At 37.9% G+C, this 26,625-nt stretch overlaps 2 protein-coding genes across 4 annotated transcripts in view; both read right to left on the reverse strand.

Annotated features, from left to right (window-relative positions):
• Nucleotides 1–9,296, reverse strand: part of LOC114471523 (long-chain-fatty-acid--CoA ligase 1-like) — a 53,482-nt gene extending 44,186 nt beyond the window's left edge. The window contains exons 1-2 of the mRNA XM_028460363.1: nt 9,194–9,296; nt 5,999–6,181 (exon numbers count right to left, since the gene is read on the reverse strand). Of these exons, the coding sequence (XP_028316164.1) occupies nt 5,999–6,181; nt 9,194–9,296 (286 nt within the window). The remainder of the gene's footprint in view (nt 1–5,998; nt 6,182–9,193) is intronic.
• Nucleotides 9,297–15,322: 6,026 nt separating this feature from the next.
• Nucleotides 15,323–26,203, reverse strand: LOC114470542 (RELT-like protein 2). Of its 3 annotated transcripts, none has more exons than XM_028458761.1 (6): nt 26,143–26,203; nt 25,371–25,569; nt 19,432–19,494; nt 19,207–19,270; nt 15,925–16,101; nt 15,323–15,827 (listed from the first exon to the last, which is right to left on the reverse strand). In XM_028458761.1, exons 1-6 carry the CDS (start codon nt 26,158–26,160, stop codon nt 15,515–15,517), a joined length of 834 nt encoding a protein of 277 aa, XP_028314562.1. In that variant the 5' UTR covers nt 26,161–26,203; the 3' UTR covers nt 15,323–15,514. The 3 variants fall into 3 exon arrangements, with proteins under 3 accessions (XP_028314562.1, XP_028314563.1, XP_028314564.1); XM_028458763.1 differs by having other exon boundaries at nt 15,629–15,789; XM_028458762.1 differs by lacking the exons at nt 19,207–19,270; nt 19,432–19,494 and having other exon boundaries at nt 15,485–15,789.
• Nucleotides 26,204–26,625: the final 422 nt, after the last annotated feature.

Consider the following 26,625-nt stretch of genomic DNA (forward strand, 5'->3'; position numbering starts at 1 on the left):
TATTTACAGCATTTTGATTATTGTAGTACATAATGTAGTACACAATGTTAATTTAGTCTTTTATTTCTTGTTGTACATTTCTAGAAACTGCTACTCTGTACCAGATGCATCGCTGTGCACATACAGTTCCTCAGTAAACAGTCAATATTCATCTGATGTCTCGTGTGCTCTCTGACCGGAGCCCTGCAGTGGTCAGTTAGGCTAAAATCAGCAATCAGAGGTATCAATCCTCAACAATCATCTATATATCATATATATCATATATATTATATATATTATCTATATCATCTTTATATCATATATATCATCTTTATATCATATATATCATCTATATATCATCTATATCATCTATATATCATCTATATATCATCTATATATCATCATATATCATCTATATATCATCTATATATCATCTATATATCATCATATATCATCTATATATCATCTATATATCATCTATATATCATCATATATCATCGATATATCATCTATATATCATATATATCATCCATATCATTTATATAATCATATATCATCTATATATCATATATATCATCTATATATCATCTATATCATCTATATCATCTATATCATATATATCATCTATATATCATATATAGCATCATATATCATCTATATATCATATATATAGCATCATATATCATCTATATCATCTGTATATCATCATATATCATCTATATATCGTTTATATCATCTATATATCATATATAGCATCATATATCATCTATATCATCTGTATATCATCATATATCATCTATATATCATCTATATATCATCTATATATCATCATATATCATCATATATCATCTATATATCATCTATATATCATCTATATCATCTATATATCATATATATAGCATCATATATAATCTATATCATCTATATCATCTATATATCATCATATATCATCTATATATCATCATATATCATCAATATATCATCTATATATCATCTATATATCATCTAAATCATCATATATTATCATATATCATCATATATCATCTACATATCATCATATATCATCAATATATCATCTATATCATCTATATATCATATATATAGCATCATATATAATCTATATCATCTATATCATCTATATATCATCATATATCATCATATATCATCTATATATCATCATATATCATCAATATATCATCTATATATCATCTATATATCATCTAAATCATCATATATCATCATATATCATCTATATATCGTCTATATATCATCTATATCATCTATATATCATCTATATATCATCATATATCATCATATATCATCTATATATCGTCTATATATCATCTATATCATCTATATATCATCTATATATCATCATATATCATCTATATCATCTATATCATCGATATATCATCTATATATCATATATATCATCCATATCATTTATATAATCATATATCATCTATATATCATATATATTATCTATATCATCTTTATATCATATATATCATCTATATATCATCTATATCATCTATATATCATCTATATATCATATATATATCATCATATATCATCTATATATCATCTATATCATCTATATCATCTATATATCATATATATCATCTATATATCATCTATATATCATCTGTATATCATCATATATCATCTATATATCGTTTATATCATCTATATATCATATATAGCATCATATATCATCTATATCATCTATATATCATCTATATATCATATATATATCATCATATATCATCTATATATCATCTATATCATCTATATCATCTATATATCATATATATCATCTATATCATCTATATATCATCTATATATCATCTATATATCATATATATATCATCATATATCATCTATATATCATATATATATCATCATATATCATCTATATATCATCTATATCATCTATATCATCTATATATCATATATATCATCTATATCATCTATATATCATCTATATATCATCTATATATCATATATATATCATCATATATCATCTATATATCATCTATATCATCTATATCATCTATATATCATATATATCATCTATATATCATCTATATATCATCTGTATATCATCATATATCATCTATATATCGTTTATATCACTATATATTCTATATAGCATCATATAATCATCTATATCATCTATATCATCGATATATCATCTATATATCATATATATCATCCATATCATTTATATAATCATATATCATCTATATATCATATATATCATATATATCATATATATATCATCTATATCATCTATATCATCTATATATCATCTATATATCATATATATCATCCATATCATTTATATAATCATATATATTATCTATATCATCTTTATATCATATATATCATCTATATATCATCTATATCATCTATATATCATCTATATCATCTATATCATCTATATATCATCTATATATCATATATATATATCATCTATATCATCTATATCATCTATATATCATATATATCATCTATATATCATCTATATATCATCTGTATATCATCATATATCATCTATATATCGTTTATATCATCTATATATCATATATAGCATCATATATCATCTATATCATCTGTATATCATCATATATCATCTATATATCATCTATATCATCTATATCATCAATATATCATCTATATATCATATATATCATCCATATCATTTATAAGCTACGGGGTTCCTCAGGGCTCTGTGCTAGGTCCAATCCTCTTCTGTATCTATATGATCCCCCTTGGTAATGTTATGAGAAAATACTCTGTTAACTTCCACTGCTATGCTGATGATACCCAACTGTATGTATCAATGAGTCAGGTGAGACAAATCAGCTATCTAAACTTGAGGCCTTCTAAAGGACATTAGGGCCTGGATGGACCAAAATTTTCTTCTTCTCAACTCAGACAAGACTGAGCTCATTGTACTGGGCCCGCGACACCTTAGAGAAACCTATGCTAGCCTAACTGCCCTAGATGGCATTACTCCTGGCACAAAGCACAAACTGTTAGAAACCTTGGGGTTCTATTTGATCAGGACTTATCCTTCAACTCTCACATAAAACAAACTTCAAGAACTGCCTTCTTCATCTCCGTAACATTGCTAAAATCAGATCTATCCTGTCTCAGGGCGACGCCGAAAAACTAGTCCATGCTTTTGTTACCTCTAGACTGGATTATTGTAATTCTCTTTTAGCAGGCTGCCCGAGCAAGTCGCTTAAGACACTTCAGCTGGTTCAAAATGCTGCAGCACGTGGTACTGACTAAAACTAGGAGAAGAGATCACATTACTCCTGTATTAGCCTCTCTGCATTGGCTTCCCATAAAATATAGAATAGAATTCAAGATTCTCTTCTCACTTATAAAGCCCTAAATGGACAGGCACCAGTCTATCTCAAGGAGCTTGTAGTGCCATACAATCCCCCAGAACACTACGCTCTCAAAATGCTGGACTACTCGTTGTTCCATTCATCTCTAAAAGTAGTATAGGAAGGAAGAGCTTTCAGTTATCAGGCCCCACTTCTCTGGAACCATCTACCAACCACGGTTCGGGGGGGCAGACACCCTCTCTACCTTTAAGGTTAGGCTCAAAACATTCCTCTTTGATAAAGCTTTTAGGTAGGAACCAGCTCATAGCTCATAATTAAGATGCAATAGGCATAGACTGCCGGGGGGGGGGTCTGGCAGCTCGGTTGGAGAGAGGTTGGAGAGGGCGTTAAGAGAGAGGTCATTTAGGTTAGAGAGGGACGGAGAGGGTCCCATTCCTCTTTCAAACACTCCCTCTATGTCTGCTTCTTCCCTTGTGTGTTTGCTCCTGTACTCCTTCTGGCTTTTGTCTTGCAGGTCCGTGGGATCCTCAGTGTGGAGTTACAGAGACTCAGCGGCTCTGTCTCCACCCTTTCTCTGCACACACCCAACACAGCATAACGTGGATGGCTGTCATCATAGGAATGGGATCCACACAAGGTTCCTGCTGCTTAACAGAAGGTTTTCCTTGCCGCCATGATGAATTCATGTTGGGTGTGGGATACATATGTATGTGTATATACGTATATATGCATATGTGTGTATCCATAAAATGAAGAGTCCGTCCTTAAGACTGCTCTACTGTAAAGTGCCTTGAGATACCATTGGTTATGATTTGGCGCTATACAAATAAAGATTGATTGATTGATATAATCATATATCATCTATATATCATATATATCATATATATCATATATATCATCTATATATCATCTATATCATCTATATCATCTATATATCATATATATCATCTATATATCATCTATATATCATCTATATATCATCATATATCATCTATATCATCTATATATCATCTATATATCATCTATATATCATCTATATCATCTATATATCATCTATATATCATCTATATATCATCATATATCATCTATATCATCTATATCATCTATATATCATCTATATCATCTATATATCATCTATATATCATCTATATCATCTATATATCATCTATATATCATCTGTATATCATCATATATCATCTATATATCGTTTATATCATCTATATATCATATATAGCATCATATATCATCTATATCATCTATATCATCGATATATCATCTATATATCATATATATCATCCATATCATTTATATAATCATATATCATCTATATATCATATATATCATATATATCATATATATATCATCTATATATCATCTATATCATCTATATATCATCTGTATATCATCATATATCATCTATATATCGTTTATATCATCTATATATCATATATAGCATCATATATCATCTATATCATCTATATCATCGATATATCATCTATATATCATATATATCATATATATCATATATATATCATCTATATCATCTATATCATCTATATATCATCTATATATCATATATATCATCCATATCATTTATATAATCATATATCATCTATATATCATATATATTATCTATATCATCTTTATATCATATATATCATCTATATATAATCTATATCATCTATATATCATCTATATCATCTATATCATCTATATATCATCTATATATCATATATATATCATCTATATCATCTATATCATCTATATATCATATATATCATCTATATATCATCTATATATCATCTGTATATCATCATATATCATCTATATATCGTTTATATCATCTATATATCATATATAGCATCATATATCATCTATATCATCTGTATATCATCATATATCATCTATATATCATCTATATCATCTATATCATCAATATATCATCTATATATCATATATATCATCCATATCATTTATATAATCATATATCATCTATATATCATATATATCATATATATCATATATATCATCTATATATCATCTATATCATCTATATCATCTATATATCATATATATCATCTATATATCATCTATATATCATCTGTATATCATCATATATCATCTATATCATCTATATATCATCTATATATCATCTATATCATCTATATATCATCTATATATCATCTATATCATCTATATATCATCTATATATCATCTGTATATCATCATATATCATCTATATCATCTATATCATCTATATATCATATATATCATCTATATATCATCTATATATCATCTGTATATCATCATATATCATCTATATATCGTTTATATCATCTATATATCATCTATATCCAATCCAATCCACTTTATTTATATAGCACATTTAAACAACAAAACGTTTCCAAAGTGCTGAACATGCGACCACAACAATAAAACCAAAACATTACAAATGAGCTCTGCCACTAAACGAGTATAAAACAATAAATAACAATAAAACAGTTTAAAGAATAAATATAAATAAAAACACATTAAAAACTATAAATAACATAAAATAAAAGACACAGAGGACCACACAACTTACGCGGTGCTAAAAGCCAGAGAATAAAAGTGAGTTTTGAGACGAGATTTAAAACACTCCACGGTGGGGGCCGTACGGATGTGGAGGGGCAGAGCGTTCCACAGCTTAGGGCCGACAACGGAAAACGCTCTGTCCCCTTTAGTTTTACGGTTCGCCGTCGGAACCACGAGCTGGAGCTGGCCCTCAGACCTCAAAGCGCGCGGGGGTCGGTAAATTTGGATGAGGTCTGTGATATACTGAGGGGCCAGTCCATTCCAAGCTTTAAAAACAAACAATAAAATTTTAAAATCAATTCTAAATTTAACAGGGAGCCAATGCAAAGAAGCAAGGATTGGGGTGATGTGTTCACGCTTTTTGGTCCCTGTTAAAAGTCATGCTGCTGCGTTCTGGACTAACTGCAAGCGGTAAAGTGCCTTTTGGCTGATGCCCGAGTAAAGTGCGTTGCAGTCGTCCAGACGGCTTGAAATAAAAGCGTGCACGACTTGTTCAAAAAGATTAAATGATAAAAAAGGCTTAACTTTGGATAAAAGACGAAGATGATAAAAACCCGATTTTAAAACGCCATTGATCTGTTTATCAAATATATATAACATCATATATCATCTATATCATCTGTATATCATCATATATCATCTCTATATCATCTATATATCATATATATAGCATCATATATAATCTATATCATCTATATCATCTATATATCATCATATATCATCATATATCATCTATATATCATCATATATCATCAATATATCATCTATATATCATCTATATATCATCTAAATCATCATATATTATCATATATCATCATATATCATCTACATATCATCATATATCATCAATATATCATCTAAATCATCATATATCATCATATATCATCTATATATGAGCTATATATTTGGTATTCATCATATCCATCACTGTGGAGATACACACACATATTCAGGTGTCAGTGTTAGAGGAGTTTGATCAGTGAGAACGTTAACATTGTCTGTGTTAGTGATGATCAGCTGCTGCTGGTTTTCTATAATAAATCATAAATAGAAGCAGACACACTTTGTTCCGTTCACAGTTTGATTTGTTAAACATTTGTTGGAATGAATCACTGACTTTAACTTAAACAATAACACTGAGTCACTGTTTCATCTGTTCATTTAAAAACCACATCCAGAGTTCAACTTTCAAAAGCTGCTTTTACACTTACAGACAGGGGGCGGGGCTTTCACCAAACACAGCCAATCACAGGAGCTTCTGCTCAGGGATTCCACCAATCAGAACGAGTCACCTTTTACCTCCAAAAGACCCAGAAGCCTCTCCCTCACAGACTAATAATCAGTATTACAGTTTTTCTCAATTGTTTACACAGAATTCATGGTTTTTGAGACACAATGACCACAACATGTAATTAATGCATCAACGCCCTCAAACACAATTCATGTTTTACACTCAACTTGCACTTCTAAAACACACTTTTTTCAAATCACTACACACAATGCTCTGCATTTGACACCATTTTCATGAAGAAAACATCATGTTTTCACAAGGAACACACTGTCATTCTAAATTCTAAGATGGATTGCCTTACTACGTAGTCAGAGCAGTATTCTTAGACTTTACAAATTCATCAAGTTCTACTGTCAAAACTCTCAAACTTCAACTTCTCTGCATTACATTGGATGGAATCCTACTCAGAGAATAGGCAGCAGCACTAAAACTGTTCTGAATATCTACACTGGAGGACTGAGGTCCCCCAAGGGTCAGTATTAGGACCTATTTTATTCAGTACCTACATAAACAATTTCCCACATGTTAATATTCAAATGTATGCCAACAATATGGTAATCTTCACTTAAGCAAGATCTAAAGAGCAAGTTTCTGCTAAACTAACAGAAGCCATGTGCTAAGTATCTGATTGGCTCAACGCTCAATATAAGTAAAACAGTCTTTCACATCTAAAATCACTAAAACTTTTAATAAATCTGCATTTTCTGTAAAAACAGAAGTGGAATTCTCTTCCAGCTGATATCAGAGGAACATTGTATGGGATAAAAAAATGTCTCCGTTAAAACATTGCAACAATAGTTAAAAACCTGACTTTGTTTATTTTGCATAACAGAATCTTACTCAGGGTTTAATCTTTAATGATGCTGCTACGTATCACTATTTGTGGCAGGGTTGTCCCAAAAACACTCCAAAGAGTTAGCAAAACACAGGCTTAGAAGATTTAGTGAGGTTGTATTTACAGCCAGCCAGGTTGTATTTACAATGAAACAAAAAGAAACAGGTTGAATAAGAGTCCTTCCATGACTCATCAGATTAACTCAGTCATCAGACCTGGTGTTACCTGCTCTGTAACCCAGAACCAACTCCTCCCACTAGGCCACAGCAGACTGTATTTAAAGTAAAAGCCCCTCCTACTGGGCGTCATCAATTTTGTGATTTATTTTCCCCATAGAATAGTTTCTTCGAAATAAACCATTCTAACCATTTTAATCCCCCTTCATTAATGTATAGGTTTTTAATTACCTATTTTGAATTAAATCAAAACACAAAATAAGTCTTATTTTCACACAGAAACAAATAATATATCAATTACCTGCATCATGTGACCTTAGCGATATCGATAAACTATAAAAAAGGCAGAAGTGAGGTGCTCCGTTTCCTCATCCATACATGGGACGACTGCAGGTCAGAGCGCTTTGAATGTATGTGTTTCAACAACTGTCCTATGACTGTGGAAGGAAGGAGAGGTTATGTTATTTAACTGTGTGCACCCAGAACCGCTGTCAGAATGGAAACGTTTAGAGAATGACGTGTGTGCTTTAGAGCTGTGTGTGTGTGCGTGTGTGTGTGTGTGTGTGTGCGTGCGTGCGTGAGTGTGTGTGTGTGTGTGTGTGTGTGTGTGTGTGTGTGTGTGTGTGTGTGTGTGTGTGTGCATGCGTGCATGTGTGTGCGTGTGTGTGTATGTGTGTGTTTCGCGCAGTCCATTAGGTCATCCCTCTCCTCCCGGAGGTTACCAATGTGCAGAAACCTTGACAGGTAGTCAGCCACCACATTTGCCTTTCCTGATCGGTGTCGGATGAGGAACTTGAACAGCTGAAGACAAAGATACCATCGGGTCAGGCGACTGTTTTGATCTTTCATTGAGTTGATTCACGTAAGGGCACGGTGATCTGTTTCCAGGTCAAACTCTCTTCCAAGAAGGTAGTAACGCAGGCTGTCCATTGCCCACTTGATGGCAAAACAGTCTTCCTTTTCCACAGTGGAATACCTGGTTTCTCGTGGCTGTAGTTTACGACTGAGATACAGGATGGGACGCTCTTTACCAGGTTCTCCTTGCCCCAAAATCGCTCCAAGGTCCACTGCTGATGCATCTACTTGAACCAGGAACTTTTGGTTAAAACCTGGACTTTATTGGACAGGTGAGGAACACAGCAAGATCTTCAGCTTGGTGAAGACCATTTCACAGTCGTTAGACCAGGTTACTGGGTTTTTCTGGTCCTTATTCGTGAGCGCTGAGTGATGCAGCAATGGTTGCAATTTGTGGCCCGAAGAAAGACCGTGCCTCCTTCTTGGTCCGAGGTTGAGAGCACTTCTGGATAGCTTCAACCTTATCCACTTGTGGTCGCACCTCTCCTCGGCCTAGTAGGTAACCAAGGTAGCAAGTTTCCTGACGTGCCCATTCGCATATAGAGGGGTTAAGAGTCAGCCCAGCTTCCTTCATCTTTCCCAAGATCAGTACCAGATGTTGAACATGATCCTCCCATGTGTTGCTGTAGATCACAACATCATCAAGTTAGGCAGCACTGCAGTGTCCACACTCCTAGAGAACCCAATCCATTAATCTCTGGAAGGTGGCTGGTGCCCCATGGAGACCAAATGGAATTACTGTAAATTGGATAAGGCCAGCTGGTGTCATAGGGCGACCGTGGCTCAGGTGGTAGAGGGTCGTCTTCTGATCGAGAGGTTGGGGTTCGATCCCAGTACCTGACTATGTGTCGAAGTGTCCTTGGGCAAGACACTGAACCCTAAGTTGCTCCCAGTGGTCGACTAGTGCCTTGCATGTCAGTCCTGTCCCACTGGTGTGTGAATGTGAGAGTGATTGGGTGAATGAGCTGATATGTAAAGCGCTTTGAGACTGTTTCAGTGTGGTGATAAATCTAGTCCATTTACCATTTACCATAAATGCTGTATAGGGTCGGCTTGACTTCTCCAGAGGAACCTGCCAGTAGCCTTTGCAGAAGTCCAATGTAGTGATGTATTTTTCTGCCCAAATCTTCTCCAGTAGGTCATCGATTCTTGGCATTGGGTAGGCATCAAACTCTGAGATTGAGTTTAGTTTCCTAAAATCAATGCATGTGCGAAGGGATCCATCCTTCTTAAAAACAATCACTACTGGGCTGCAACATTCAGAGTTTGATGGCTCAATCACACCCAGCTTCAGTATCTCTGTTGGTGGATTGGTTGGCCCTCCTTCAGGCGGATGACATGCTCAACCACTGTTGTTTTTCCAGGGCTGGCAGAAAACAGTGATGAAGTCTGCTTGAAGAACTGGAGAAGCTGGTCAGCCTGTACTGAAGTTAGATGAGCCAGGAGAAACAGGCGGTTCAAGAGACAACAGACCAATGTCCTCTTCATCTTCCAGGTTTACGTCCCTCACCAGCATAGCCATCCCAGGGGACAGGTCTGGACGTTCTTTCCACTCCTTTAGAAGGTTTACATGCTATATTTGTTTTTGTCTTTTCTTCTCTGGTTGGTGGACCTCATAGGTGACTGAATCCATCTTCCATGTAATGGTATACAGACCTTGCCATTTTGCCAGGAGTTTGCTGGTTGAGGAAGGAAGTAGCAGTAGTACCCTCTGTCCTGGCGTTGGCGGCATGATTTTCTTGTGCCACAGTCACACAGACTACTGTCGAGGTCTGGGAGCGATTGGACACCAGCTTTCGCTTGGGCTCTGGTAATGACAGGCATGAAACATTGACATTTTCCACAACAGTATCAACCTTCCTTTCATTCTCATGCAGCAAATCTAAAAGCACAGGTAAGTCACACCCCAAATGACATCAACAGGTAGATTTTACCCAGGTCCTCACCTCCACTGGAAGCATACGAAGAAGCTGTTCCAAGATGATGGTCTTGCCGATTTCCTCCTTGGAATGCTGTTCCGGCCTGACCCAACGTCTGTAGAGCCCTTTTAGGTGGTGGTAGGTCTCTGTAGGATTCTCACCAGGCGGGATAGTCTTGGATCTAAACTGCTTCCGGTGAGATGTCAAACTTTGTCAACAGGGCTGCTCTCAGGTCTGGGAAGCAGTGGGCTCTCTCTTCATCCATTGCAGTGTAGGCCTCCAATGCCTTCCCGGTTAACAATGGAACAAGTCGGCAGACCCATTCACATTCAGGCCACTTCCAAGTCTTAGCAATGCACTCAAAGCACAGCAAAAAGTTTTCAATGTCCTCACCCATCTGATACTGATTTTATTGTATTTATATTGATCTACAGCTTTTATTATTTATTATTTTGTACTTTCCACTGTACTGCTGCTGCTGAGAACTTAATCTCCTTTTTATTGTGTATACATACACAGTGTAAAATGACAAATAAAGGAAATCTGATCTGATCTGATCTGAGGAAGCTGAAATCCCAGTTCCCTCTGTTCATGTCACATTAGCCACTACCAAACCACGTGGAATCAGACACGCCAAGCATGGCTACACACCCAACAATAGAGGCCAACCGACACCACCGGCCCCCCCCTCAGACCCCCCCCCCAGGTCAGTCAGTCTGCTGACCCACTAAGGACACAAGTCCTGGTTTATTGATCCTTTCACCATTGATAGGATTGTAAATCCATCAGCTGTCAGGATCAACTTGACAAACAATAGGATAATTCATCAAACTTTCATGTTGACTGGGAGGGTTTTGAACCCGATCAGCGCTCTCAGGTTCCCAGGGCTTTTATTCTGGACCCGTCCCTTATTGAAGAGTTTTATAGGGACAACCCTGATGTCCCTGGTAGGTTGCCAGGAGGCTCCCATTAGAGAAGGAGGTGTCTTTGTGTGTTTTTTTTGCTCTCCTGATTGATGCACACCTGTTTACCACCAAGTCATCACTGCAGTATAAATCCTGGTTCCTCTCACCTCTCAGTGAGTCCTATCGACCAATCCACGCTCTCTGTCAGCCAGGCTCCGCCTCCATTTGTTTCCATATTGGACCGTTCAATCACCATTTGTCTCTACGGTCCCAGACCCTGCTTCAGCTGTGTGTTTTGGGTTTTGGTAATGAAACACTTCGTTAATTCTGCATTTTTTTGGATCCCAGTCGATCTTGTTAGTAAAGTGTTTTGAACATCCATCCATTTTCAGATCAACTTATTCCTGTTTGTCAGGGTCGCGGGGGTCTGCCGGCACCAATCTCCGGCTCTTGTTTTGAAAAGTAATAGGTTATAAACATCTATTCTATGTGTGTTGTGTTTGTAACATCTGTAAGTTTAGAAACATGCTCCACAAGCAGCTGCAGGTCAGAGAGAATGTTCCTGAATAAGGAACAACTTTATTGGGATTTTCAGTTGAAATGAACAGTGAATTTTCCCAAATATATGATTTCATTATCTTTCTATAAATACTTGTTTCATTTTTTTTATCTGCTGTTACATTGAAAAAAGTCAAAGGTTAACTTTAGCTTCTTCACATAACCCCGGTTCACTCAGTAATATGAGTGAAATGTTTCACTATGGGATGCATGCTATGCTGCAGCCCTCAGAAGCAACTATCTCATAACACCAATCCTGATTGGCTGGTGAAACGTATCCGTCCGCCTCAGCTAGTCCCACCTACCATAAGTAGTGATTGACGGCACTATGTTAATCAAAATAAGCACCTCTTCCACTCGCACAGCAAATAGGGTTGTCTGGTAAGACATCTCACTCATATAACTCAGAGAAATGGTTTAATGTGAATAACCTAAAGTTCTCTTTCATCATATTATGTTCGATGTCTCACTATGGGATATGGTAGCTCCCATATTGTAGACATGCTTATCACGCGTACACCAGCCCTAAGGGCAAAGTTTTGTTCTGATTAGGACAGCAAAACCGTGCTTGCCACGCATGGAGCGGAGCCTATAGAAATGGAAAAACGTGCAAAAGGTCCTGAACAGACACTGCCCTGAACAAAAGTCCAGGATGTGGCTGAAGCCCGAGTTGAGTGTGCGTGCAGACCCACAGGCGGCTGCAGACCCTGACTTGTATAAGCCTAAGTAATCGCCTCCACCATCCAGTGTGACAGGCGCTGCTTTGTAACAGGCTTTCCTTTATGGGGCAGAGCCCAGGAGACAAACAGCTGATCGCTCCCCCTGAAGCTCCCTGTCACATGTCCATGTACGTACGACTGCACAGACCGGACACAGCATACAAGGCCACTGCTCATTTTCTGTGATTCAGAAAAAGCCATGAGGTCATTAGGAGAACATGAGCCCACCACCTTCGACACGAAGGCCGGGTTGGGCTTCAAAATCATCCCCCATCACAGACCAATGTGGAGTCACCAAGATCACTGCGTGGCCGCGCTCCCTCACCCTGGACAGGGTAGGGGGCAACAGAGCCAACAAGGGGGAATGTGTAAAAAAGCAGGAGCGGCCAAACGTGCACTAGTGCGTCTATGCCAAGGGGAGCATCCCTTCTGCACAGGGAGTACGTTTTCTCCCGAGGCAAACAGATCCACCTTGGCCCATTTGAAACGGGCCCACAACTGTTCCACCATCTCTGTTTGCACCATCCATTCCACGTACAACGGCGCACCCTTGGACAGTAGGACCACACCTGTGTTCAGGACTCCCGGGATGTGCGTCACACTCAGTGAGAGGAGACGCCCACAGCTCCACAGGATCAGTTTACGTGCCAGCAAATGTAACCGACGACAGCGCAACCCGCCCTGGCAGTTGATGGAAGCCACAGTCGTCATATTGTCCATCCTCACCAGGCCATGATGTCCCCCTGAAATCACGGGAGGAAACGTTTCAGAGAAAGGAAAACCACTGAAAGCTCCAAATAATTTGTGTGAGAGTGCTGGAGGTCCACATTCCAGTGGCCCTTCACAGATCGGCCCCCGTACACCCCGCCCTAGTCCGTAAGGCTGGCATTCGTGGAGACCACTTTCCTGGACATGACGGTGCCCATAGGCACACTGTGCATCAGGAAAGCTGGGGCTCGCCAGTGGTGCAGAGCCGTGGCGCACTCTAGCGTGACCAGCACTCTCCGTGCACCATGACACACGGGAATCAGCCCGCATAATGCCACTAATGCCACAACTTCTCTTCTGCTTCTCGCGAAGCATTTTTCTTCTCCCGCTCCCTATCTGACCTTGCTGCCAGCTACCTGTTTGTTTTGTCTGCTGTCAGTGCTATTAGGAGACTCTCTCTGTATTCATTAAAAACCGAAACTATGGAATTGGTCAGCTGGTAACTTAGTGCTATTGATCAAATTTTCTCAATGAGTCCTGATGGAACGCTTCCAGTCAGATACACGATGAATTTCTGGGACCGGTGTAAGGTTGTGTGCCTGTCTTTTCTCTCCGTTGAGGACGTTGAGGATATTTACATGATTGGAATCATGGTAGCAGGGATGCTGCTAATTGGAGCTGGCAACTATTTAATATATTGTAAAATCTGTATTACGTTGGCAGCTATTTTGATAAGACTCCCACTCATCACTGAAGGTATGGGCAGAACACTGAACTCTGATACTATCATGATGAACAAACTTAAAAGTAAGCAAGATCCTACTTTGGAGAGTTTGCATACATTTGAATCGATCTTGGAAAGAATGGAGAGAATGACTCTGCAAATTGTTGTTTGATCCCACAATATTGGATTACTGTGACCAGGACTCCAAGGCTACAGGAAAGAATGCTGGCCTGTAACAAAAACAAATCACCAGAAGCTATATTAGATTTGTCTGTGGACAAGTAAGCTATCGAGTTCAATCTAATCAATCCTGATTGGCGGATGGACGCGTTTCACCAGGCAATCAGGATTGGCGTAATGAGATAATTGCTTCTGAGGTCTGCAGCGGAGCGTGCCTCCCATAGTGAGACATGGAACGTAATATTATGAAAGAGAACATTGTCCCATATCAGGTTCATATATGTTCATGGAATCTTTAAGAAATTCATGATTTCTTCTGCTTTATATTTTAGTTGACTAAACTTTGATTATAATTTAGTTGGCTAAAACTTCACTATAACTAAAAAAAGTTCTGAAGACTAAATCTGGACTAATATGACACCATGATGCCACAAAGAGCCTGAGACATAGGAGAGAAAATTGAAGGACTACTAACAGGTACCTGACTAGTATCATGTGATCTCAGGATTAAATATATGCTATATAAAAATAAATATAAATATCCTCTTTACAAACACAGTCAGACTAAAAGGACTTGGTCTTTGGTTAGTATCAGTACCAGAGGGTCAGAACCTGAAGGTCAGTACCAGAGGGTCAGAACCTAAGGGTTGGTACCAGAGGGTCAGTACAGAGGGATACTACCTGAGTGTCAGTACGTGTTTAGTCTTGATTCTTCCATTCTTCCTGGGCTCAGACGTCACTCGTGCTCGTCTCAGTGTTTTCCGTGTGAACCCGAGCTTGTGTCTCGGGTGTCTCTGTAGCTGATTCCTCTGTAGCTTTGACCACTCCAGGGTCACTCCCCCGTCTTAGTCCAAAGATTGTCAAACTCTTCTTTCTTTTGCCTCCAGTCTGAGGTGCTGCATTAAGGTTCTCTGTTGGTGGTCGGACATCCTTGAACATGCTCCTCAGATTGTAAATGCTCTCTTTCCTCCCACCACTCTCATGGAGCTGGTCCAGATGTTCTCCTGAAACAGTTTTCTTATCATTGTGCGTCACCCTAAACCTGCAGTAAGGAAACAGATGATTTGTTTGATAAAGCTGCAGATACTAATGTTATCTGAACACATTAAGGACAATTGTTCCAGTTCGTGTGTGCTTACCTTCCCACAGAGAAGACCGTCTGTTCTCCAGGGCGCTGCCGGAGGCGAGGAGTTCTGCTGTGTCTGCGGCCCTTCTTGGACCGACCCTCGGCGCACAGGTGGCAGGAGTTGAGCTCCATGCCTGAGTGGACTGTGTGGTGATGGGCAGGAAGGCCAACAATGGAGTCTTTACGAGACCTAACATGAGCACATAACAGCAGCAGGATGTTGAATGATCTATAGACATTAATCAATTATCATCTATCTATTTATACCGCTTATCTTTGTCAGATTTATCTCTAAGGGAGAGCCCACCCTAAGAAAGACGCTCATTTCAGCCGCTTGTACCTGTTAATCTTGTTCTTTAGGTCATGACCCCAAAGCTCATGACCATAGGTGATGGTAGGAACCAAGATTGGTGCATACTCCGCATCACTAAGACGCAACACCAATCCGCTGATTCTCATCCCGGCCGCTTCAGACTCAGCTGTGAACTGATCCAGTGAGAGTTGAAGGTTACGGCTCAATGGTGTCAACAGAATCATATTATCTGTAAAATCAGTGACCCAATCATGAGGCCCCCAAACCGGACCCCCTCAACGCCCTGATTGCGCCTAGAAACTCTGTCATAAAAGTTATGAACAAAATCTGTGACAAAGGGCCGCCCTGATGGAGTCCAATCCTCACTGGAAACCAGTTTGACTTACTGCCGGCAATGGTGACCAAGCTCTGACTCCAGTCGTACAGGGAACAGACAGCCCGTATTAGGGGGTCTGTGACCCCGTACTCACAGAGAACCCCTCACAGGAATCCCAGAGGGACACGATCAAATGCTTTCTCCAAGTCCACAGAACACGTGGACTCTGTTGGGCAAACTCATACCCTCAACAACCCTTCTGAGGGTATAGAGCTGGTCCATAGTTCCACAACCAGGACGAAAACCCCTTTGTTCCTCCTGATTCTGTGGTTCGACTATCCGGCGGACCCTCCTTTCCAGTACCTCTGAATAGACCTTACCAGGGAGTGAGGAGTGTGATCCCTCTATAGTTGGAACACACCTTCTGATCCCCCTTCTTAAAAAGGGGGACCACCACCCCGGTCTACCAATCCAGAGGAACTGCCCCCAATGTCCATACAATGCTGCAGAGTCATGTCAGCCATAACAGCCCCACAAAATCCAGGGCCTTGAGGATCTCTGGGTAAGATCTCATCCACCCCCGGGGCCCTGCCACCTAGGAGCTTCTTAACCACCTCGGCAAACTCAGAGATAAGGAGTGGCTACACTCCGCTTGACCCGTCAGTACCTGTCGGCTGCCTCTGTAGTCCCACAGGCTAAGAAGGCCCAATAGGACTCCTTCTTCAGCTTGACTGCATCCCTCACCCCCGGTTTCCACCAACGGATTTGGGTGTTGTCGCCACGACAGGCACTGACTACCTTATGGCCACAGCACCAGTCAGCCGCCTCAACAACAGAGGCACGGAACATGGCTCAATGTAAATGGTAAATGGTAAATGGACTAGATTTATATAGAGCTTTATCACCACTGAAACAGTCTCAAAGCGCTTTACATATCAGCTCATTCACCCAATCACTCTCACATTCACACACCAGTAGGACAGGACTGCCATGCAAGGCACTAGTCGACCACTGGGAGCAACTTAGGGTTCAGTGTCTTGCCCAAGGACACTTCGACACATAGTCAGGTACTGGGATTGAACCCCCAACCTCTCGATCAGAAGACAACCCTCTACCACCTGAGCCACGGTCGCCCAACTGTCTTTCCCAAGACACCGGAGGTGGGAGTTGAAGCTCCTTCTGACAGGAGACTCTGCCACATGTTTGGTTCTGCCAGGTCTAACCAGCCTCTTCCCCTGCCACCAGAGCCAAATCACCACCAGGTGGGGATTGGTTGACAGCGCCGCCCCTCTCACTCATACAGTAACACAAACATTTACACTCACTCATTCAGTTACTCTCACACACACGCACTAGCCTCTTAAAATATACTTAGAAAATGTGAAGGTTTTCTTGCACTAATTACTCTGTGTTTTTATGCTCATTTTTTATTATATTTCTATTTTATTCTAATATTGTAAATACCTTATTCTGTTATATCTTTTTTTTTAACTTTATTTTTATATATACATATTTTATCCTAATGCACCATGAAGTTGAGCTGGCACTAAGCAATAAAAATTTCATCACTGGTAGTGATGTACAATGTACAAAGTGCATGACAATAAAGAATCTTCAGATCTTCAAATCTAAAGAATGGATACTCTGAGCTGCTGTTTGGCCCATAGGCACAAACAGTCAGGATCCATCCCCCCACCCAAAGGCAGAGGGAGGCTACCCTCTCATCTACCAGAGTAAGCTCCAACGTACAGGCCCCGTGACAGGGGGCAATAAGAATTGCCACCCCTGCCCGGCGCCTCTCACCTGTGGCAACTCCAGAGTGGAAGAGAGTCCAACCCCTCTCAAAAATACTGGTTCCAGAGCCCTTGCTATGTGTCAAGGTGAGACTGACTGTATCCAATCAGAACTTTTCTACCTTGCTCAGCAGTTTGGGCTCCTTCCCCACCAGAGTGGTGACGTTCCACATCCCTACAGCCAGCTTCTATAGCCGTGGGAAATGAATCACCAAGGCCCCCGTCATGGCCTACATGGGGTCGTGGCCTACCTGGGGTCATAGTCTGTCTGGGAGTCGTGGCCTACCTGGGGTTGTGGCCTACCTTCGGTTATAGTCTACCTGGGGGTCATGGTCTACCTGGGGTCATAGTCTACCTGGGGTCGTGGCCTACCTGGGGTCATAGTCTACCTGGGGGTCATGGTCTACCTGGGGTCATAGTCTACCTGGTGGTCATGGTCTACCTGGGGTCGTGGCCTACCTGGGGCCGTAGCCTACCTGGGGTCGTGGCTTACCTGGGGTCGTGGCCTACCTGGGGTCATAGTCTACCTGGTGGTCATGGTCTACCTGGGGGTCGTGGCCTACCTGGGGCCGTAGCCTTCCTGGGGTCATAGTCTACCTGGTGGTCATGGTCTACCTGGGGTCGTGGCCTACTTGGGGTCGTGGCCTACCTGGGGTCGTGGCCTACCTGGGGTCGTGGCCTACCTGGGGTCATAGTCTACCTGGTGGTCATGGTCTACCTGGGGTCATGGTCTACCTGGTGGTCATGGTCTACCTGGGGTCATGGTCTACCTGGGGCCGTAGCCTACCTGGGGTCGTGGCCTACCTGGGGTCATGGCCTACCTGGTGGTCATGGTCTACCTGGGGTTGTGGCCTACCTGGGGTCATAGTTTACCTGGGATTGTGGCGCACGCACACATTCTGGTTTCCCAACATCTCACTGAAAGCTTCCATGTTTGCTATGAGAACAAAATGAATAATTAATAAATATTAATGTCTCGTAAACGTCTGCTATAAAGCAACAGTCATTAGAAGTTAAGAAATCATCAATAAATGTAGAAACAGTGTTTGATCTGCAGCTAGAATTAACAACACACTGACTTCAGGTCATATTTATCACCTTCATTTTCAATTATGCTTTTGAGGATCCGCTCCACTGTGTCCTGGTTGTCTTCATGTTCCTCTGTAAATGATAAGAAACACTTGTTTATAGTGGAAGTGAAATCAGCAGCACACTTGTTTTTACACATTTTTATTCTCTAACATATGCTTTATATTCTCACATGTTGTTATACATGTTTTTCTTGCTCCTTCTCCATATGTGTGTAAATCACTGAACATTCAGTCTGACACTGCTCTCCTTCGTCACAGTTACACTGTGGGTGGAGCATCTCTGAAATGTGGGCGTGTCCAGTCAAATCTGGCCTGTTGTGTATTCTCCATCTGTTTAAAGTATTCATTCACCCATAGTTAAGACACGCCCAGTCACAATAGCCCCCACAGCGCTGCACATCCATCATTCGTCCGTTCATTCATAATCCACCCATCCATTAAGGGGGGGAGGGGGGGTCTGCTGGTGTCTTATCTCCAGCTCTAATTGGGCATTAGGCAGGGGTACACCCTGGACAGGGCACCAGTCCATCACATAACAACACACAAACACACACACACACACACACACAATGATAAATAATAATAAATGATGATAAATAATGATAAATGACAATAAATGATGATAAATGATAATAAATTATGATACATAATGATAAATGATAATAAAATGATGATAAATGATAATAAATGATAACTAATGATAAATGATAATAAATGATGATAAATGATAATAAATGATAATAAATTATGATAAATAATGATAACTGATAATAAATGATGATTTCATTTTTTTCATTTTAGTATTTATTAAAAAGAAAAATGCAACAACAGCATTTACACGAATGAAAAGGAGCAGAAAGAAGTAAAAACTTATAATGTCTGCCCCCTATCAACACAAAATTATTTACAGTTCTTATCGTCTTATCAATTACAAGACATCAAAACACAAAATACTAAATAAAGTTGATCTGCTACTCTGCAGTGTTATATTTCTGTAACATTGATAATTTAACATACTTTTTAAACACTAAAATGGACTTAGAAGTTTTAATTTTACAATCAAGACTGTTCCACAGTGTGATTCCTTTGATTGAGTTACATCTTTCCTTTACAGTCGATTGAAACATGGGTTTTGTAAAAACCTCAGAACCTTTTAGTTCATATCTACTTTTTCTCTTGGTGAATCTGTTTTGCAAATTGTTGTGTAAACTTTCCAGATGAGCTTCATACATGGTTTTTTTGCATTCATTCTCTACAATTTGTAGGACATCTTTTAAATGTTTTCATGAATATAATAAAGTGGTGTCATCCACAAATAGAATACACCTAAGTAACTGAGACACAGACACAATGTCATTTACATATAGAAGAAAAAGTATAGGTCCTAGGACCGATCCTTGTGGTACCCCGCAACGTTGTTAATTTGGACAAACTGACTTCTGTTTTTTAAGTAGCTGGTAACCCATTGGTGGGCCACACCTCTTATACCATATTTATGTAATTTATGCAACAATATCTTGTGGTCCAGCATATCAAACGCTTTTTGAAGATTTACAAAGATGCTTACTAAATAGTGCCTTTTGTCTATAGCATTGGTGATTTCTTCATTTAGTTCCATAATTGCTGTAGCAGTTGAGTGATTAGGACGAAACCCATATTGGCTATTACTTAAAATCTTAAATTCATTTAGAAATGTATTCAGTCTCATCACAAATAACTTCTCCAGAATTTTAGAGAACTGTGGAAGTAATGATATTGGTCTATAATTAGAAAATTCAGATTTATTTCCTTTTTTAAAGAGTGGAATAACTGGCTTTTTTCATGTGGTCTGGAAATATCCCTGAAGTAAATGACAAATTACAGATATAGGTAAAAGGCTCAATAATTACATCTATAATTTGCTTTATCAATACCATATTCATATCAGTATAATCATTTGATTTTTTGTTGGCATACTTCTGGACAATTGTCAATATGTCACTCGCTTGTACACTTTCAAGAAAAATACTGTTAACATTATCTGGTACTGTTCCATCATTGATGTTTCCATCTGGAATTTGTTGTGACAAAGTAGGACCAATATTTACAAAATAGTTATTGAATTCATTTACAATTTCAGTTTTATTGTAAATGTCAACATTATTCTTTGTTAGATATTTAGGAAATTTTGTTTTTATCTTGCCTTTTTGCATGACAGTATTTAATACGCTCCATGTGTCTTTTGTACTATTTTTATTTTTGTCTAACAATTTAGTATAGTAATCGTTTTTTTGCCTTCTTATGATTCCAACTAATTAGTTTTTATATGTTTTTATACCAAACTTCATCATCTTTGGTTCTTGTTCTTAGAAACAGTTTATACAAATAGTTTTTTTTCTTGCAGCCATTTTTCAGTCCATTTGTCATCCATGGATTGTTAACAGCATTTTTGTTGGTATGAGCGCTCGTTTTGGATATTTTACAATCTTTATCATATAGATTAACTAATGTTGTCATGAAAGCCTCATAGGCGGTATTAACATTATCTGTGTACACCCTATCCCAGTTCTGTTTCTTCAGATCTTCTCTGAAGGCCTCTATAGCCTGACTAGATTTATCTCAAAAGAATGTTATAATTTCATCTTGTACAATGTCATAACAGGTTTTCTCATAAATGATAAATATAGGGAGATGATCACTCACGTCTGTCATAGAGATACCACTGATTAATTTACCAGGTAAATATATTGTCAATGATAGTTGTACTATGAGTGGTCACCCTTGTTGGTTTAGTTATCATTGGGTATAGATCTGTACTTTTTATGTCATTCTTAAATTCATTTGATGGTTTCCCAGATCTATATTGAAGTCACCACACAAAATTAATAATTTATTAATTTTTTTAAACATCTCAAGGTTTTTGTCTGTAAATAATTCAACACAAGGCCCTGGTGCTCTATACACACAACAGATCAACATATTTTTACCACTGTTATTTGTTATTTCTACAGTAAGCATTTCCATCAAATTTTCCACAGCAATTGTTTTTTGTTCAATAATTTAACATTTTAGATGAGAATCAATGTAGAGGCTCCACCCCCTCCCTTTTTACTTTCTCTGTTGACATAAAACATCCTTCAATCTGAACGTCATTGATATCAGAGTCCTTCAAACAGCTTCAGTTATAAAATCACTTTAAAGTTATTATCTAACTGACAAAGTACTTCTTTTATTTTTACCAAGTTACACTTTAAACTTCGACTATTAAAGTCTATGATAGATAAAGCTTCATCAAGCACTTTGCTGATTTCAACATTATATTGTTGTACAGTATAATAATTGTATACATTTTCCTCAGGGTTTAGCAAGTCATGTTCAATATAATTTTCTAGATCATAAATGTAATCATTGTTAGTGTCTACATGTGTGTCCATAGTTCACTGTATCTCCAAGTGTATCCAACCTGATTTCTCCATTATCACTCCATCACTCCCGCTATGAATGTCCAGTCTTATACTTCTCAAGTTCCTTCATAATCTTGATGACCTTCGCTGAACCATCTTCTTCCCTGATCCACACGTTTCCATTCCATGTCCATATCCCAGTCATTTTCTTCTGTTTCCTGAGCATCCTCGCCTCCCTTCGTGAGGTGTTTGTTTATATACTCGTTCGTTCCTTTCAGTTTTTTAGCTTGCATTAGTACATCGTTCCTATACTTCCTGCTAATGAATGGAATAACTATAGCAGGTACAGAGTTCTCAGACTTACTGAGTAATGTGTGGGTAGCAGATATTGTCTCTTTGTAAATGTTTATGTTGTTCCCAACAAGGAAACCCACCACCTGTTGCTCCAGTGACTGCAGCTCTTCCCTCGGAGCGTCATACGTTGTCTCTGCTGTAGCTGCCACCCTAGCGTAGGTACGGTGTCGAGTCTTGATCCCAGTAATCACCAAATCGTCCCTCCACGTATATTGTTCCAGTTCATCAATCCTCTGCTCCAGCGCAGAGATCCATGTCCTTTTCTCTCATCATGATTTTCAGTGTTGTTACTACATTCACACGTTTGAGCAGCTGCTCCTGTTGTGACGTCACCTTTGACAATTCATGAAGTTTAATGATCGCTTGATCTCCTCCATGTCGTCTGCCACTGGCATGTTTTTAGATTTGTGTTTGATGTCCGGTTTGCCCAAACTTTAGCCCCAAACAGTTCGTGCTAGCAAGGGTTAGCACGGATAATAAGTGATGATAAATGATGATAAATAATGATAAATGATAATAAATGATTATAAATAATGATAAATGATAATAAATGATAATGTATGATAATAAATTATGATAAATGATAATAAATGATGATAAATGATAATGAATGATAATAAATTATGATAAATGATGATAAATGATGATAAATGATGATAAGTGATGATAAATTATAATAAATGATGGTTCATTATGATAAATGATGATAAATGATAATAAATGATGATAAATGATGATAAATGATGATAAATGATGGTAAATTATGATACATGATAATAAATGATAAATGATGATATATGATCATAAATGATGATAAATGATAATAAATGATGATAAGTGATGATAAATGATAATAAATGATAATGTATGATGATAAATGATAATAATTGATAATAAATTATGATAAATGATAATAAATGATGATAAATGATAATGAATGATAATAAATTATGATAAATGATAATAAATGATGATAAATGATAATGAATGATAATAAATTATGATAAATGATGATAAATGATGATAAATGATGATAAGTGATGATAAATTATAATAAATGATGGTTCATTATGATAAATGATGATAAATGATAATAAATGATGATAAATGATGATAAGTGATGGTAAATTATGATAAATTATGATACATGATAATAAATGATAAATGATGATATATGATCATAAATGATGATAAATGATAATAAATGATGATAAATGATGATAAGTGATGGTAAATTATGATAAATTATGATACATGATAATAAATGATAAATGATGATATATGATCATAAATGATGATAAATGATAATAAATGATGATAAGTGATGATAAATGATAAGTGATGATAAATGATAAGTGATGGTAAATTATGATAAATGATAATGAATGATAATGAATGATGATAAATAGTTAATAGTATGCTAACTGCTGCTAGTCGTTATGCTAACTGCTGCTAGTCGTTATGCTAACTGCTGCTAGTCGTTATGCTAACTGCTGCTATTCGCTACGCTAACTGCTGCTACTAGCTACACTAACTGCTGCTAATAGCTATGCTAACTGCTGCTACTCGCTACATTAACTGCTGCTACTAGCTATGCTAACTGCTGCTACTAGCTACACTAACTGCTGCTACTCGCTATGCTAACTGCTGCTATTCGCTATACTAACTGCTGCTATTCGCTACGCTAATTGCTGCTACTAGCTACACTCACTGCTGCTACTCGCTATGCTAACTGCTGCTACTCGCTACATTATATATATTGACATATTTGCATGTGGAAATCAAGGAGTTCCCATAGCAATTTCACACTGACTCATCTCCACATGAGAAGAGCATACATTATAACATACATTACATGGCCATTAAAGTTGATTCTGATTCTGATTCATATTGCTCAACAGTTAGCATGGCTTTGTATGGTGTCTTGGGGGTTTCTGCTAACCGCTCTCCTTGATTTAGCCTTTTAGCTTGGGCTCATGGAAGGTCAGGGAGAAATGAGCTCCCGGCCTCTGGCTTTCCACGTAAGCATGCGGAAAGGGCAAGGAGGTCCTGGAGTAGACCCATGCCACCAAATATAAGATTGCATGCACATCAAGGTAAAGCATTTTAAAGCCCTATACAAATTCCAATGCATTATTATTGTAAATAAATAATTTAATTTGACAAAAGCAGTCCTAACTGAAAAGATGATAATTGATGTCCTCCTCACCCTCTGTGTTTCCTCCTAGCTCCTCCTCTTCCTCCTCGTCCATGTCAGTACGACATCGGTAGCCTTTCTTCTTCAGCAGGTGACAGATGAGGAAGCCCAGAAGACCAGTGATGAAGAAGAGGAAGACCACCAGGAAAATCATGTAGGAGGGCGGAGCCTGTCTCAGCCCTGGGGCCTCTAAAGGCTTCATGGTGTTAACCTGCAAACACACATGGAATGTGCTGTAACAAAAGTTACCTCTTCTTTTTCTTTTTCTTCATCATGTTCTTCATGTGCTTAACACACACACACACACACACACACACACACACACACACCGCAAAATGTGTTACACACAATACATTTACACAATAAAGGATAAATTACCATAACAATGATGCATTTTATTTTTTTAATTATTGTGGTTTATAATTAATTTATATAAACATAATAGGTTCTCACTCAATGTTTCCAAGTGTTTCCAATCAATGACCACAAATCAAGAGCTAAAGTTGATTATAATAATAATAGAAACATTTATTATTATAGTCACACACACACACACACACACACACAGAAAGAGAACCAACAACCTCCTCTCTCTTTTAAAGACATGAAAGAAAAGCTGCCCATGGTTTTATATTTCTAAATGTTTTTATTGTAAAACAATAATTAAAATAAACTTTATTCATATGTAAAGATATATTAGTTACATGTAATATTCAATAATAAAAATGTTATTCTATAGTTTAAAACGAAGCAGTTATTTTATATTTAAACAAAAGTTTGTTACCTCTATTCTGCCGTCCATGAAACATGATGAAAGTCAACAGTGTCCAAGCAGAGAGTGTCTGTAGATGTGGGTGGGGGTGGGCCCCCCCCCAGGGTTCCTCCCCCCCCTCTTCGGTCTGTCTACACAGCGTGTACAGATGGAGATAAAAAAAAAACTGTAACTATATGTACAGTATCTACATTTATAAATAACTGACTTATTATATCAATATATATTATTTTACATATTTCACTAGACACTGTGAACAAAGTCATTTATCAATATCTCCTTATTTATTTCACATCATTTGAACCTTTGTTGACACGATATTAAAATAACTTTAAAAAATAAAGTGACATCGTAGCTTCTAAGGTTCCTATTTATCAACCAATAAAAGGCTGATTATTAACAGAATGTATTTATATATGAAACATGGTGACTCAACACACATCTATAGAAAGTTGAATATATATATAAATATATATAGTATAATATAGTAAAATC

This window comes from Gouania willdenowi, chromosome 10 (genome assembly GCF_900634775.1).
Source record: "Gouania willdenowi chromosome 10, fGouWil2.1, whole genome shotgun sequence".
Classification (NCBI taxonomy): domain Eukaryota; kingdom Metazoa; phylum Chordata; class Actinopteri; order Blenniiformes; family Gobiesocidae; genus Gouania; species Gouania willdenowi.

Excerpts from the sequence above, each read along its gene's own strand:
- LOC114470542 (XM_028458761.1), bottom strand. Across the intron at positions 19,271-19,431 it reads AAGCATAATTGAAAATGAAG|CAAACATGGAAGCTTTCAGT; the intron begins GTGATAAATATG and ends TTGTTCTCATAG. Across the intron at positions 16,102-19,206 it reads TGCGTGCGCCACAATCCCAG|GTCTCGTAAAGACTCCATTG; the intron begins GTAAACTATGAC and ends TGCTCATGTTAG.